The following is a 15,546-nucleotide window of genomic DNA, read 5'->3' as shown; positions in this document are numbered from 1 at the left end:
AGGGCAAGACTTAAGGCCATCTAATCCCACCCCATGCTTAAAGCAGGATCTTCCAAAGGTTCACTCTATATGCACTATAAGGAAGGAGATTCACAGACCACAGGTACAATCAAGGTGAGTGGTTTCAACAGACTTCAGCACACCTAACTCTGCATAGCACTGGCCACTTAGCTTCTGTTGCACTGTTGCTGATGGAAAGTTCTGTGCAACCTAGAAACTTGCATGTCTGAAGAAATAAAAGGTTCATGAATACTTCACTTCCAAATCAAGTAGGACCAATAAAAATACTGTATCAATTTTGCACTTATTGTGCTGTTTTAAATATTATTTTGTATTAATTTATTTTGTATGAAAAAGGTGGAGAGAATCCTAGGCTACCTTCCATTTCAGTAGGGTATCTTAGGCAAGCCGTTTTCTTGCACTAAAGGAATTATTTGTTTATTAAATTTGTGCCCTGCCCTTCCTCCCAAAGTAGCCCAGGGTGTCTCCAGGTGCCCCTGACCGTCCAGGGGGATTGTGGGCAGTGCAAGGGATCAGCGCTTGTAATCACCAGGTGAATCCCCCAGTAACCCCTGGGCTCATTCACTGCAGGGTTCAGCCCCAGACCGTTGTGCAGCTCAGCGGCAGGAATGCTGCCCCCAAGGAAAGCAGACAGCCCCCCCTGGCAGGTGGCCTCTCTTGGCTTGGGCAGGGTATGTGGGCAAACAGCCCCGCATGCTGCTGTGTCAATCTGTGCTGAAGCGCCCAGCACAGGTGTTGTGGTGTTCGCTCTGATAAAAGAAACATGCAAACCACTTATATGCCAATAATTCCTGTATTTTTGTTTGCTTGTATTTGCGATATTTTGCAAAACCAACTGTATGCTTTTCTACCTTTATGCATATTAAAGTTTCTGGAGATACACACAGCTGGCAGAGGGTAAATGCTGAGCTTTTCTAGAGTGCAGTGCTCGGCAGCGGCTCTCTCTCTCTCTTGCGCTCTGCCTGCCTCTCGCTCTCCGTGTAGGCGGCAGTGGCAGCAGCAGCGTCAGGGAAGAGCCACCGAGAGAGGCTTCCCAGCAGCTTCCCAACCACTTCGGGCAAAACTTTATGCTCCATTGCCTTCACCCCCCTCCTTCTCGCTTTCCTTCCCGTGGCCCTTTGCAAAGCACCAGGCTCTCGCTTTTCTCTGCTGTGTGTGCTTGTGCGTGTCTGTCTGTCTCCAAGCGAGGAGGAAAGACCAAAGTGAGCTCCCTGCACCAACCAGCCGCACTTGAGTGAGACCAGCCAGGAAAAGGGGGGCTTTACAAACAACCACAATTGCAGATCTCACCCGGAGCGGCGGACCAGTTCGCAGGCTGGCTAAAAATAAACTGCTGTTGCTGCTTCTGCACAAATGCAGATTTTTGCATCTGCACAGTAGAAGTTACACTACACCATTGCTCTGATTGGTTCAGTTTTCCCCGGCTTTCCCTAGACATTCCCGCACATGGGCAAAAGTGGAAATACATGATTGGCTGGGAACGAGGGAAGGGGTATGGGGAAATGCCCATGGACCGCCCACAGCTCTAAAGTCCACGGTATTGCATCCGAGCACCGTAAGGTACAGAGGATGATTCCCGGTTTTAAAAAGCATATCACATTTTTTGCAGTAATGCAAAAGCGGATTTAACATGCAAAAATGCGCAAAAACAGACGACATCATATGGACCACCAAAAATTAATGAATACACAAAGCGATCATATTGCACATTATATAGTCATCTGGATGAGCCCTCAATTTTAAAGTCAGTTCTCCACATTTTTGCAGTAATATGCAATTAAAAAACCTCACAAAAGTTCATCAGCATTTTAGGGCAGAGCCTCCTAATACACACATTTTTGTATGCACTTTTGCCTAATTGTACACATTTTTGCAAAGGAATTTCTCCTAATATGATGCATTTCGGTATGTTATCTTCACTAATGTCTGCATTTTTATGTACCCTTCACCTTTGTATGTGCATTTTCCTACATGTTCCTTGGCGGGAGAACTGCATTTGCAAAATTCATAAAAATGCAAATGCCAAAGGATATCTTGTTTCACAGTTCATGTATTTTTTAAAAAAAGTGTGGATTTGGTATGTTTGCCTTTACATTCAAACTGACATGAATTTCTCCCCCATTCCTGCTGACAGACCCCTTTTTCCCCCACATGGGTGAGCAGGCTCCCAGCTCCCCATTGGGGCTTCATGCTAGTTCTATGCATGAAGTGACTCCCTGTCCTTGACCACCCCTGAAGTGGGATTTCTGCAGTCAATGGCTAAAGAAAATGCATTGCAAATAGTTCAGATAAACACTTTATTCCTTTATTATTTGCTTGCAAGTTTAAACATAGGTAGCAGTATCGAGATCGACAAGACGTCGTGTTGAACACATCACAAAGATTAATGACACAGAAGGCAGCCAACAAGTGATCCACTTTGTCAATCCGGACTAAGCATTCCAACCCCCTCCGGATCCCCTCCCCCTTCTGCCTGGGAATCTTGAAGGGTTACTGATGCAGACCCTTTAGGCACTTCTCTGCTGTTCACAACTTACTACTTTCCCCCTGGTGCATTGTTTACTGCCAATTCACACAGAAATTGGATCATCCAATCATTCCAAACAAGCCTCCCACTTGGAGACATGGAGATCCGTCAACTCTGGGCATCAAAAGCATATTCTCATCTGGGATTCAGGCTTTGTCAGCATGAAGAATGGAAACACCTTCTCTCCGGCAAAAGCAGCAGGGGGCAAGATAGCAACCCGCTCCCTGGAAGGGGCATCAAAATACTCCAGCCGCCCTCTCTCGTAATCTAGGTAAAGCCTGAGCCGGATGGTGCCTGCCTTATGCCAGAACAGAGCAGAGATTTCTGGTTGCAAAGCCCATATGCCCTCCTGTAGGCCTACAGCAATTGCCCCCTTCCTGGTCACAGATTCCTTAGCAACACCCAGACCCCAGCCTTCTCCTGAGGAGGTTATGTCAACCTCCCAGCAATGTTTCCCCGAAGTAAATCCTTCACATCCCAACACGCAAGGAGTCGTGTCAAAACCCAGAGGACTAGTCACCGGACGGAAGTACAAAGGTTCATGAGTCACCACCTTCTTGCTTGAAGAGATGAGCAGATGTGGATAGGCCGTCTCTGAATCCAGAATCACATTTGCTTAGGGGAGGAAAGAGGGAGGAAAATCCACATCAGAAAATGGCACAGAAAAGACAACATTTCCAGGCTCCTCATTAAGAACATGAAAGTCTTGCTGGATCAGGCCAAGGGCCCATCTAGTTCAGCATCCTAATCTTTCAGTGGTTGGGCGCAATAACGCTCTCCCCATTTGCAATTCCCAGCAATTGGCATCCAGAGGCAAAACTCCCTCCTACGGTGAAAGCAGAACATGGCCTCCTCCATCCAGCTCCCCCTGGGTCAGCTTGACCTTTTCAATTCACTGAAGTACACCAGAAGTCTGCCCATTTGTCTGTAGTCCACCCTGGGACAGCCTTTGCCAACCTGGTGCCCTACAGATATTGCGGACTATAACAGCTACCTGGCTGGGGCTGATGCGAGTTGTAATTCAAGGGTGGTATTCAATGCTAGACCTATTCAGAGTAGACCCATTGAAGTTAATAGACATGACTAACTTGGGTTAATTAATTCCAATGGATCATTGAATACAACCCCAAAATATCAGGGTAAATTACAGACAAATGGGGCAGGCTTCTGATGTACTTCACACTGAAGTGAGAAATTAAGCACTAGCACCCTGAACTTGCTTCAGGGCCCAGTTTAAGGTGCTGATGCTTACCTTAGGACCAAAATACCTGAAATAGTGTCTCTCCCTGTACCAGGGGCTTAAGATCTTCGAGGGAGGGTAGAGAGGTCTTTGCCATTTTCTGTCATCAGGGAAACTCCACTGTGGTCCAGTTTGCATGCAACGTTGAACCATAGTTTATTGTTTCAGTGTATTTTAAAGTCTGTTTTTAGGATGCTTTAAAGTGTTTTTAATGCTTTTGTTTGCCGCCCTGCTGGGAGGAAGGGCGGGATATAAATCAAAGAATAAATAATAAAACTATGGTTTAACATGGACGCGAGCATGGTCCTGGTGACTGTTGCTCCGGGTCCCCACTTTGCTGCCCTTCTGCTCCTGCCTGTGCTGTGCTTGCAGGAGACCAGTCGCAATGCTGGCTCACATGCAGACCAGCACAAGTCACAAGTGGGAGTCCAAGAACAAATCTTGGCTTCTTGCTTGTGGAGGCTGGAGCAGATGGGAATTGTAGTCCCAATGTATCTGGAGGGCGCTAGGTTGGCAAAGGCAGACATAGACAAAAAAAGTGGGTTATACATTGGAAGCTGCCTTACCCTGAGTCAGACCATTGGCCAGTCTAGCTCAGTACTGTCTACACTGACTGGCATCAGCTCTTAGTCTCTCCCAGCCCTACCTGGACATACCAGGGATTGAACCTGGAACCTGCTGTATGCAAAGCATGTTAGAGTAAACAAACCAGGCGTTCTACCACTGAGCTATGGCCCTGCCAGTATCATTTTATTTTAAATATAACTTAGTTGTTAGGTATGAACAAACTAGGTATAGGAATTCCGCCTCTGCAGATCCAGATGGGTTGGGCTGGGGCAGCGAGTTGCTCAAGGTCACCCCTGGAGGGTGACTGAAGGTCCTGTGCCAGAGACAAAGAACTAAGGATCAGAAAGTAAGAGTGTTGAAACAAACCAGAACTCCCAGGGCAAAAACTGTTTCAGAGAGGTTCTCTGTTAACCAGGACTGCAACCCAAATGTATTACTTATTAATGGTAAACACCCAGGCCGCCATGCAAGTGTTCTCTAGGTAGCTCACAAAAATAATCTTAATACCGTATCATAAAAAACATTGTTATTGAGCAGCCTATATAGGGTTCTATCCAGTGCTAGTTGTGCTCACAGTAGACCCAATGAAATTAACCCAATGACAGGACTAAAGGGGTAAACATCTGTCGGGATGTTTGCCTCTTTAGTCCTGTCATTGGGTTAATGACAGGTAAACGGGAATGCTTTGATTTGGATTCCTGCATTGAGCAGGGGGTTGGACTTGATGGCCTTGTAGGCCCCTTCCAACTGTACTATTCTATGACTAACTTGTCCATCAATCTCAGTAGGTCTATTCAGAGTAGAACTGGCATTGGTACAACTCCATCATTGCCATCGTTATAAACAAATAAAAATGATAATTCTCTGGGTAAACCTAGGTTGCCTGTCACTCTGGAGAGATTGGCACCACTTGGACTTGATCCATTTAATTCAGAGAGCTAAGTTGTCTTGAATCTTTTTCCCTTTCTACTCCTTCATCCCCAGATGTTTACCTCTTTCCACCTTTGGGCTCACTGGCAGGGCCTCTAAAAAAATAAAATAAAGGAGATAAATTGCAGAGCATTTTACGCATACACACCCCTCTGCCTTCAATCCCCTACAGCTGGTATTCAAGTTAAATAGTAGACAAAGATCCTTTCACCAACACAACAAGTTTTCATCCAGGTTGCCCCCAGACTGTCAGTATTTCATGGGACCGATTCAAGTGCATAACAGAACTTGAGATTTGTGCAATTAAAATGGATTAAAGCACTCTGTTGCCCTAGAACAACAAATCCACTTGTAAAAACAGGGATTTTTTGCAGTTTGGAAATGAATGAGAAGATGCACTGAGAGGCATGGGATGAACAAATGATTAAGGGGAGGATGTGTAAACACCTCCATAAGCAAACCAGGAGGAATGCTTCTTGTCATATAACCACCCCATAAACAAATCAGAACATATGCTGAATAAAGGGCAGATATAATCTAACAGCCACATAAGGTTTGTGCAAGCAATGCTGAACAAACAGGGCACCTGGAGGAGCCCCCAAACTATAAATATATTGACAACACACCTACAGGTCATCTGTACAGGCATCCCAGGACTGCTAGGTTTGCTCAAACTGTTAAGCGGTACAACTGAAGAAAGAGGAGGGGAGTGTCCTCCTGAAGAACAGAGCATTGATCCCCTCCCAGGAACACCCAACAGGACGGAGGCACCCAGGTAGAACCTGCCCCTGGAGGGAGCACACTTTGGGTGCTTCCAGACTTCCACTGTTTCCTGGTGGGATTCAATTATATACCGGCATATTCAGGTTGTACAAATTCAGGTGAATTTGGCAATATTGTGCAACAAACCCACTCCTCCCCCCCCCCAATTTGGGCTTTTTGTGATAAGAAAAGCGATGGGAAAATGCACTGGTTAGTGCGGGAGAGCAGATGTTTGATGCAACATCATATAAATGGAAATGGACTGCAAGTCGTTCCCGAATTATAGGGATTTCATGGTATTCAGAGGGGGTTTCCCATTGCCTCCCTCTGAGGCTAGTCCTCCCCAGCTGGTCAGGGCCTGCTCAGCTTGCCACAGCGGCACAAGCCAGCCCCTTCCTTGCCTGCAACTGCCAGCTGGGGGGCAACTGGGCCCCTTGGGACTATGCCGCTTGCCCACGGCTGCACAGGAGGCAGGGCACATAACCCCTGTGCCACTCCCTGTGGGGATGATCTTTAGCTGGCCCTTGACACCCAGGAGACACAAGCGGGGATTTGAACTCACAGACGCTGGACTCTCAGCCAGGCTCTCCTCCCCACTGTGCTATACCAGTTGTCATATAACCTCCCCACACACAAATCTGAATGAACAGCAACAGGTCACCTGGAAAAATCTCTCTGCATTTTCTTCCTCCTCAGCACTGCGCAGATATAACACTGCATGCACCTCCTCTCCCAGATGGATATTTTACTCAGACTCTCACCCACCACATCCACACCATACATTTAAAGCACATGACCTCCTCCCAAGAATCCTGGGAACTGTAGTTCATTAAAGGTACTGGGCATTGTCGTTCTGTGAGGGGCAAACTACTGTTCCCTAAACTGCCTCCCGCCCACTGTGAGAGCCCTTCCTAAGAAGTCTTACACCTCACCATTTGTACATTCACCTATCCTTTTACATTCCTACAGGCCTCCCAAAGGTTGCCCAGTGCTGTTGCCCACTCACAGCAAGGGTCTTACCTCTGCATTTTTTCAAGGTCTTCTGTAGATAGAGGTTTCTTAGGGCGAGATCCCACATTTTCTCCTTCAGAGGAGGAGGATCAAAATCTATAGGCTGATATGTCTCTAACCTGCTCCTAAAAAACACCAACAGTGAAATGTTTTACTTGCAAGTAAGAGGGAACAAGAACAGAAGAGGGAGAAGGGCCCAATTTTGATCCTCAGCATTCTAACATAAATGCTCAAGTCCCAAGAGTTGCTTCACAGTCGTGAAGCTGCTCAGAGATGCAGGAACCCAGAAGTGGGCTTTCTCCTGGTGGCACCAGTGTCGTGGAATACCTTCCCTGCTGAAATAGGAGAAGCCCCATCAGTACTGGCATTGCGCCAGCGCCTGATGATACAACTGTTTAGGCAAGCATTCCCTTGAACTTGAATTTCTGAACTTATTGTTTTAACTGTTTTAAGTCATAATGTTTCACTGGCTTGTTTTATTTTATAAATTAATTAAGGAAGTGTCAACTCTCTGATGGAATTGTTACTGTGTATTTTAATTATGTATGTATTTTATCATTTATTTTATTAGTTGTGAACTGTTAGAAGCTATTTTGTGTGTGTGTGTGTGTGTCTTAGCTCTGAGAATCAAACTTATTTGCAACACTGAACATAAATACCAGAGAAGGATCAGTGAACTTAAAGAACACCTTCTTCTAAGAGGATATTCTCCACATATTATCAGTTGCAACATCCACCGAGCCTCCATTCTGTCCAGAGAAAACCTCCTCCATCATACTGAGGTGTCAAAGAGCAGAACGGATTCCGTTTGTGGTAGATTTCCATCCAGCATCTCCTAACTATCACCGAGCAATCAGGGAGAGCTACCCATTGCTGGCAAACTCTGAACATCTTACCAGAGCCATCAGCAGGCCTCCTGTTATAGCATTTCGCCAACCTCCTAATTTGCACAGACTGTTGGTGAGAGCTGTGCTTAAGCCACCTATCACCAATCCAGGGTCTCATCCTTGTCACTCCAAATGCTGTATCACCTGTGTGTACCTCAGGGAGACAGCCACTTTTACAAGCACTAGGACAGGCAGGACATATTACATCAAACAGAACATCACCTGCAGGTCCTGCAATATAGTTTACAATCATCATCGACTGCAAAAGACCAGGATGTCATATCCAATACGTAGGAAAGACCACAACTGACCTACACACGCGCTTTAGGAACCACAGGTCGGCAATTTTGACAAAAAAAGTGGAGCAACCTGTTGCAAAGCATTTTAACATCGAGGGTCATAGCCTGTTGGACTTTTCCATTACAGTGATAGAGATGCCAGCAGATCCAGCAGCATTGACTAAAAGGGAGAACTTTTGGATTTACTCCCTGGACACATTGGCACCACATGGCCTGAACCTGGAGGACAGTACCGCCACTACTTAGCTTCTGCAAATGAAGCCCCTCTGAGCATTCCATCCTCAAAGCTCTGTAACGGCCACCTTGGTAACAGCATTTGTATGTTAGCAGCTGATGAAGGCGGAAGCTGAAACATTTTGTTAATACAATAAAAACCTCTGTTTGGTTAATCACAATTACGTTTATAAATTGATCTGTTGTTCACGCTCTGGTAACTTCTAGATTGGACTACTGTAATGCGCTCTACGTAGGGCTGCCCTTGAAGACCGTTCGGAAACTTCAGCTAGTGCAAAATGCGGCAGCCAGGTTGTTGACAGGGACCCATTGGTCCGTGCATATAACACCTGTCCTGGCCCGTTTGCACTGGCTACCTATTCGTTTCCGGGCCAGATTCAAGGTGCTGGTTTTGACCTATAAAGCCTTACACGGTGTGGGACCGCAATATCTGATGGAACGCCTCTCCCGCTATGAACCTACCCGTTCACTTCGTTCAGTATCTAAGGCCCTCCTCTGGGTACCAACCCATCAGGATGCCCAGAGGATTGTTATTAGATCCAGGGCCTTTTCTGTGGTGGCCCCCGGACTATGGAACAGCTTACCTGAGGAGATACGCCTGGCGCCTACGGTACTTTCTTTTAGGCGCCAGGTTAAGACTTGGTTATACTCCCAGGCATTTTAACGTTCATGTTTTATATTCAATGTTTTTTACTCTACCTTGATGTGACCTTGTATGTTTTATTGTAACTTTGTATTTTAACTCTATTGTTCATCGCCCAGAGAGCTATTTGCTATGGGCGGTCTATAAATAAAATAAAATAATAAATAAATAAATATATTTTAGGTGATTAACGGAATCCTTATAGGGATCCAGAGCAAACTTGAGTGAAGTTCTGTTTGTTGCTTTCAAAACTGTCTTTTATATATATATATAAACGGACTACCTTGAAGTCGATTCCGATTTATGGTGATCTTATGAATAGGGTTTTCCTGGTAAGCGATATTCAGAGGGGGTTTACCATTGCCTTACTCTGTGGCTGAGAGGCAGTGACTGGCCCACGGTCACCCAGTGAGCTTCATGGCTGTGTGGGGATTCAAACTCTGGTCTGCCAGGCCATAGTCCAACACTAACCACTACACCACACTGGCTCTCAGCAGATAATAATAATAATAATATAAATCACACACTTTCCCTTACAGGTACAGGCTGCAGGGTGATGTGGAAGCTCTTTGCTCTATGTATTCATAGGATACTGATATTTTTAGGATGCTTGCTCTGGAACACCCATGTCTTTAAACAAGCAGAGTGGCTTCAGGTAAGCAACAAGTCCCTGGTTCAAATCTCGTCTTGGCCCTCTCTCAGTGATAAGCGTAGTAGCCTACCTTATAAGGTTATTGTTAAGGATTCAAATATATACTCTAGGCTTTACTTATGCACCAGTTCCCTTTCGGCAGTGCTGAACTGGGCCAAGAGCCGCAACCCACAAGCATTCAAACCAGTGAAGGTTTTGACATCAACTGTAACCAGATGCAGCCACCTGCGTCTTCATGCAGGTTGGCCCGGTTCAAGCAACGTTGCTGTTTTCTCATCATTGACCCTCAGTGTACGACAGAGAGGCATAACATGGTCAGGGAGATATATGGGGTGGGAAGAATTACGTACTTTCTCATTGTCTCCTTGATGCCCTAGGAAGGGGGGGAAAAGATGGGGAGACTAAATTAGTTTCAAAAAACACTGAAGATGCAAATTCACCTTTCTGCTTTCTATTGGCTGTACAGCGTAGAAGATTCCAACGTAGTTTACAATAGGCTCAAAATATCCCCTGGGCCAATTAGGTATCGCCTCAGTAGGTGTCTAGACAAGCTGTGTCCCCTTACCCCATGCTATTTGGGTTCCACAAATGATAGACATAGACAGGACACATGCAGCATGACAGGGATGGAGGGATGATCACGTCGGTTCCCCCAGTTTCTCTGTCTCCAATCTTACATTCAGCTGTCCACATTTCTGCAATCACTCCATATATAATATATTAGTCCTCATGAAAATTCATCAGCATTTTAGGGCAGATTTCTCCTAACAATTTTGCATGCAGTTCTGACCAATATACACATTTTTTGCAAGCGATTTCCCCCAATATAATCCATTTGTGTATGTTATTTTCACTTATATATGCATTGTTAGGCATACTCCAAGCTTATATATATATGTTTGTACACGTTACTTGGCTGGAGAACTGCATTACAAAATTCTAAGAAGTGCAAAGTTTGAAGGATGGCCGTATTGTTTCAAAAAATGTGAATTTGGTAGGTTGGCCTTTAAATGCAAACTGAATCCAGTTCCCCCCCCCATTCTTAAGCATGGATTGATTTATGTCCCCTTCCCCACCTCTTTTCTGAAGTGTGTAGACCAGCCTGGTGCCACCCAAATGCATCACCAATGAGCCCCAGCCAGCATAACTGTGGAAAGCCATATTTTGGAAGTCAGGTATGTAGCTGTTTGGGATGTTCTCAACTATCTCACCTCTAGAAATTCACTCGCTGGCTGTTCATGCTTCTTCTCCAAATCGCTTCTGAGCTTCTTCTGGTCGCAGCGTTTCTTGTAGAGATTGGAAAGTTCCTCCTCTATTTCCTGATCAATCGCCTTGGCACAGGAAATCTGCTCAGCCTGCACTCTCCGCATCATTTCATACAGCTCCTTGTATTCTGCACTAAACCTCTGGGCTCCGTCTTCTATAAGTTTCTGAGAAAGCAAGAACTTGCTCAGAGAAGGAAGCCATGAAGACAGAAAGGCAGGCCGTTGACAAAACCTCAAGTCAGGGGTTGGTGCTGGAGAATCTTAGGCTGGCTACCATACACATATAAAGCCCATGGCTTCCCCCAAAGAATCCTGGGGACTGTAGTGGATCCCTCACAGAATGACAATTCCCAGCACCCTTAAACTACAATTCCCATAATTATTATTTGTTTATTTATTAAATTTATATCCCGCCCTTCTTCCCGGAGGGAGCCCAGGGCAGCAAACAAAAACACTAAAAGCACTTTAAAACATCTTAAATACAAAAGACTTTAAAACATATTCAACAAAACATCTTTGAAAACATATTAAAAAATCTAATATTTAAGGAGAGGGAATTCCGAAAGGTCGGTGCCACCACGCTAAAGGTGCTCTTCCTTTATTGTGTGGAATGGACCTCCTGATGAGATGGTATCTGCAGGAGGCCCTCACCTGCAGAATGCAGTGATCAACTGGGTATATAAGGGATAAGACGGTCTTGCAGGTATCCTGGTCCCAAGCTGTATAGGGCTTTGTACACCAAAACCAAAACCTTGAACTCGGCCCAGTATTGGGGTGTGTGTGTGGAGGAGCCACATGCTTTAAATGCTGAACAGAATGGAGAAGGAGCAGAAAGACCACCAGCTATAGAAGCAAAATAAACTGAGGGTGGTATTCAATGCTAGTCTTATTCAGGGAAGACTCATTGCCTACCTTAGGTTCATTAAGTTCATTAGGTCTCAGAGAAGTAGGGCTTAGTCCAATGAAACCCTTGATAGCCCATCATCTAAGCTTCCCTGTCTTGGTCAAGACAACACCCTTTTATCAGGAGTGGGGAACCCGTGGCCCTCCAGGCAATGCCGGTCAGCCAACTCTCATCTGCCTTAACCAACATGTCAACAGGAGGTATAGTCCAGCAATATCTAGAGGACCACAGGTTTCCCATCCCTGGTTTAGATTCTAGGTGAATTAAAACAAAACAAAAGACGAGTATACATTTGTGCATGTTTATGCATATACTGTACATCTCTCAAGTGCACATTTATTGTCCCTAGACTGCTCCTTCAGTCGAGCATCCCCACTCTACCAAAATCCCACACCATAAACAAATGGGAGAAACATACCAGCAGATTGCGCTTTTCCAGTTGCACATCTAAAAAAGAATCGTGGATGACCTGTCGGTGGTACCTCTGAACATCCAACAGGACCTTGATTTCATACTGAAATGAAAGAGATCCTTAATTAGAGTGCTGCATTTTGATCTTGGAGGACCAGTGTTGGTACTATCACTGGGTCTGCCCAGTTGGCGATGACCCGTGACAGAGCCTTTTCAGCGATGGCTCCCCATTTGTGGAATGCTCTGCCCAATGTGGTACACTTGACTACACCATTGACTTTTAGAAGGAATTTGAAAACATTCCTTTTTATCCAGGTGTTTGATGGCTGAAGGGGACTGTTCTTGGCAACCCAGAGATCACGAGATGGAAGAATGTTTTTTATCTGCAACTGTTTTTAGAATGTTTTACATTGTTTTTCTGTTGTTGTTAAAATGTTTTGTTGTAAATATATTTGTTGCCCTGAGCTGCTTCAGGAGGAAGGTGGGATATAGAATTAGTAACGATAACAACAATATATCTTATCACATCTTAGCCTGTGGGTCCTCTGAGTGTTTCCCAAAAAGCTGTTTTCACTGCAAGGAGGTGCATGCTATAATAGGGTGACTCTTCTGCCTTCACAGCACAGAAATAAACCACATTACCAGGTAACTCTGGTGCACCAAGCTGTTCAAGGCAGCAGGGGCCAGCTGAAACATTGGTAGCCCTCTCAGAAGTCATGATACCAGCACCACCGGATGGCCAACAGCTCCAGCCATCATGGCTTCTGGCAGGGGTGATGGGAGTGGTAATCCCCATCTCTGGCTTAACCCCAAGACAGATTACAGGGGAGATACTGAGCTTCCTTGAAGAGAGAGAGAGAGTCAGGAGATCCAATATGGTACCTTCCAGATATTGCTAAGATTACAGCTCCCATCACCTCTGGCCATTGGCCACCCTAGCTTGGATGGCTTTGAAAGAGGATTAGACACATTCATGGAGGATAAGGCTAGCAACAGCTACTAGCCATGATGGTTTATGCTCTGCCTCCATGGCTGGAGGCAGTATGTCTTTGAATATTAGTTGCTGGGAATCACAGGTCCTACTTGCGGGCTTCCTATAGGCACCTGGTTGGCCACTGTGAAAACAGGCGGCTGGCCAAGGCAAGCCGTCAGCCTGATCCAGCAGGACTCTGCTTTGGACTTAGCCAGGGCTAATGGGGTTTGGATTCTAGCAGACATTTTAGAGTAGCTTTTGGTGGTACAACAAATTTTATTCTTTTTTTCTCTGTGTATGGTTTGTTTTTATGTACAACGCTTAAGGGTAGTGAGTAAGCAGCAGTAGTATGGTGGCAAATTCAGAAGTGCAGGGACCTTTCATGATAGTCAGAGCCATCACTGCCCCCTTTTCTTTTTGCTGCTGGGTTGAGACGAAGATCCATATTAATTATTTATTTTATTCATTTCCTACATTTATACCCCACCTTTCTTTTCATGATAGAAACCCAAGGTGGCTTACATATGGTTCCCAGGCAGTCTCCTACCCAGGCACTGACCAGACCTGACCTTGCTTAGCCTCAGCAGGGTGCTGGCCTCATGTGCCTTTAGACCAGACATCCCTAGCAGCCAATAAGCATCAAAGGAGAGAGTGTTAGCTACTGAGAAGAGTCTTCTCAGTGGCTGACTCACTTCCTTTCACTCTATTGGCTCCAAACAGGAGGAAAGAACAAGGAAGCATGTTAGAAGATTCTTTTCAGTGACTAACACACTTCCCTTTCATACCAATTGGCTTATAGGATGCTGGAGACATGGGGATTCTGCTGGGATTCTGCTCCCGAAAAAGTAAAAGGTCTAAGACACCCCCCAAGACCCTGGATGACTACACCCTCGATAAGCAGCATATAAATGCTTTAAGCAAAAAAATAATAAACATCTCAAAGACACTGCTCAAGGGTACGCGGGCATGCAGAGCAGCAGAGAGTGGTGCAGTAGGGCAAATGAGGCACTGCTCTACCAACCTCAGCCTGTCCTCATCCCGTTCCTGTCTACCTGCCTTCTTTGTTACAACCAATCAAGCGAGAGATACTGTTAGCTTTATCCTCCTCAGACCTGATGTTGCCCTTGCACAACTCAGCTGGGAGAAACATGGAGGCAGAACTAGAACATAAGAACATAAGAAGAGCCTGCTGGATCAGGCCAGTGGCCCATCTAGTCCAGCATCCTGTTCTCACAGTGGCCAACCAGGTGCCTGGGGGAAGCCCGCAAGCAGGACCCGAGTGCAAGAACACTCTCCCCTCCTGAGGCTTCCAGCAACTGGTTTTCAGAAGCATGATGCCTCTGACTAGGGTGGCAGAGCACAGCCATCATGGCTAGTAGCCATTGATAGCCCTGTCCTCCATGAATTTGTCTAATCTTCTTTTAAAGCCATCCAAGCTGGTGGCCATTACTGCATCTTGTGGGAGCAAATTCCATAGTTTAACTATGCGCTGAGTAAAGAAGTACTTCCTTTTGTCTGTCCTGAATCTTCCAACATTCAGCTTCTTTGAATGTCCACGAGTTCTAGTATTAGAATGACTTGGCTCCGCCTGTCATTTGCTCTGGCTCTGCCTACTGTTGGCCTCCTTGCCTTCAGCTCCACCAGTCCCAATGGACACCAGCCACCACCGACTGAGAGCAACCTCTTCCTACCTGGTATTCCTGGGCAGCATCTTCTACAGAAGCAACAATGTGACCGCAGTGAGCGGCGGACCTGTCACACTTGGCACACAGGAAAACATGGTCATCCTTGCAGAAGAGTCGCACGGGCTCATGGTGAATTGGGCACACCTTCCTGTCCTTCAAGGCCATCTCCTCGTATACCTTGAGCTTGTTGATAAGCCAGGTGATTCGTGCCAGCTGCGTGCTGGGCTTGAGAGCCGCTTGAGCAAAGATCGCTTTGCACTGAGGGCAAGAGACATTGGTTTGAGATCCTGCCCATTGCTGGGCAATGCAGGCACTGCAATAGTTATGGCCACAGTCTAAAGTCACTGGCTCATTGAACAGCTTCTGACACAGGGTGCAGGTAGCTGCCTCAGGGAGACACTCTCTTGCCTTTTGACCATCCATTGTGCCATCACACATACACAAACCAACCACCTTCCAGGAGCTCTCCCAAGCTATCTTCTTATAGTTTTCTCCCTGGGTGCAATGAGAGAAACCATCACTTCTCTCTCAGCCA

General features: G+C 45.8%; 1 protein-coding gene across 1 annotated transcript; it reads right to left on the bottom strand.

Annotated features, from left to right (window-relative positions):
- Nucleotides 1-2,304: 2,304 nt before the first annotated feature.
- LOC133371448 (zinc finger protein RFP-like) lies at nt 2,305-15,546 on the bottom strand. The gene is made up of 7 exons (XM_061598901.1): nt 15,018-15,546; nt 12,361-12,456; nt 10,985-11,203; nt 10,124-10,146; nt 7,068-7,183; nt 5,348-5,380; nt 2,305-3,163 (listed from the first exon to the last, which is right to left on the bottom strand). Exons 1-7 carry the CDS (start codon nt 15,447-15,449, stop codon nt 2,670-2,672), a joined length of 1,413 nt encoding a protein of 470 aa, XP_061454885.1. The 5' UTR covers nt 15,450-15,546; the 3' UTR covers nt 2,305-2,669.

Source organism: Rhineura floridana, chromosome 16 (genome assembly GCF_030035675.1).
Source record: "Rhineura floridana isolate rRhiFlo1 chromosome 16, rRhiFlo1.hap2, whole genome shotgun sequence".
Lineage (NCBI taxonomy): Eukaryota > Metazoa > Chordata > Lepidosauria > Squamata > Rhineuridae > Rhineura > Rhineura floridana.
The sequence above is the reverse complement of the archived record's forward strand: the minus strand, read 5'-3'. Positions and strand labels throughout refer to the sequence as shown.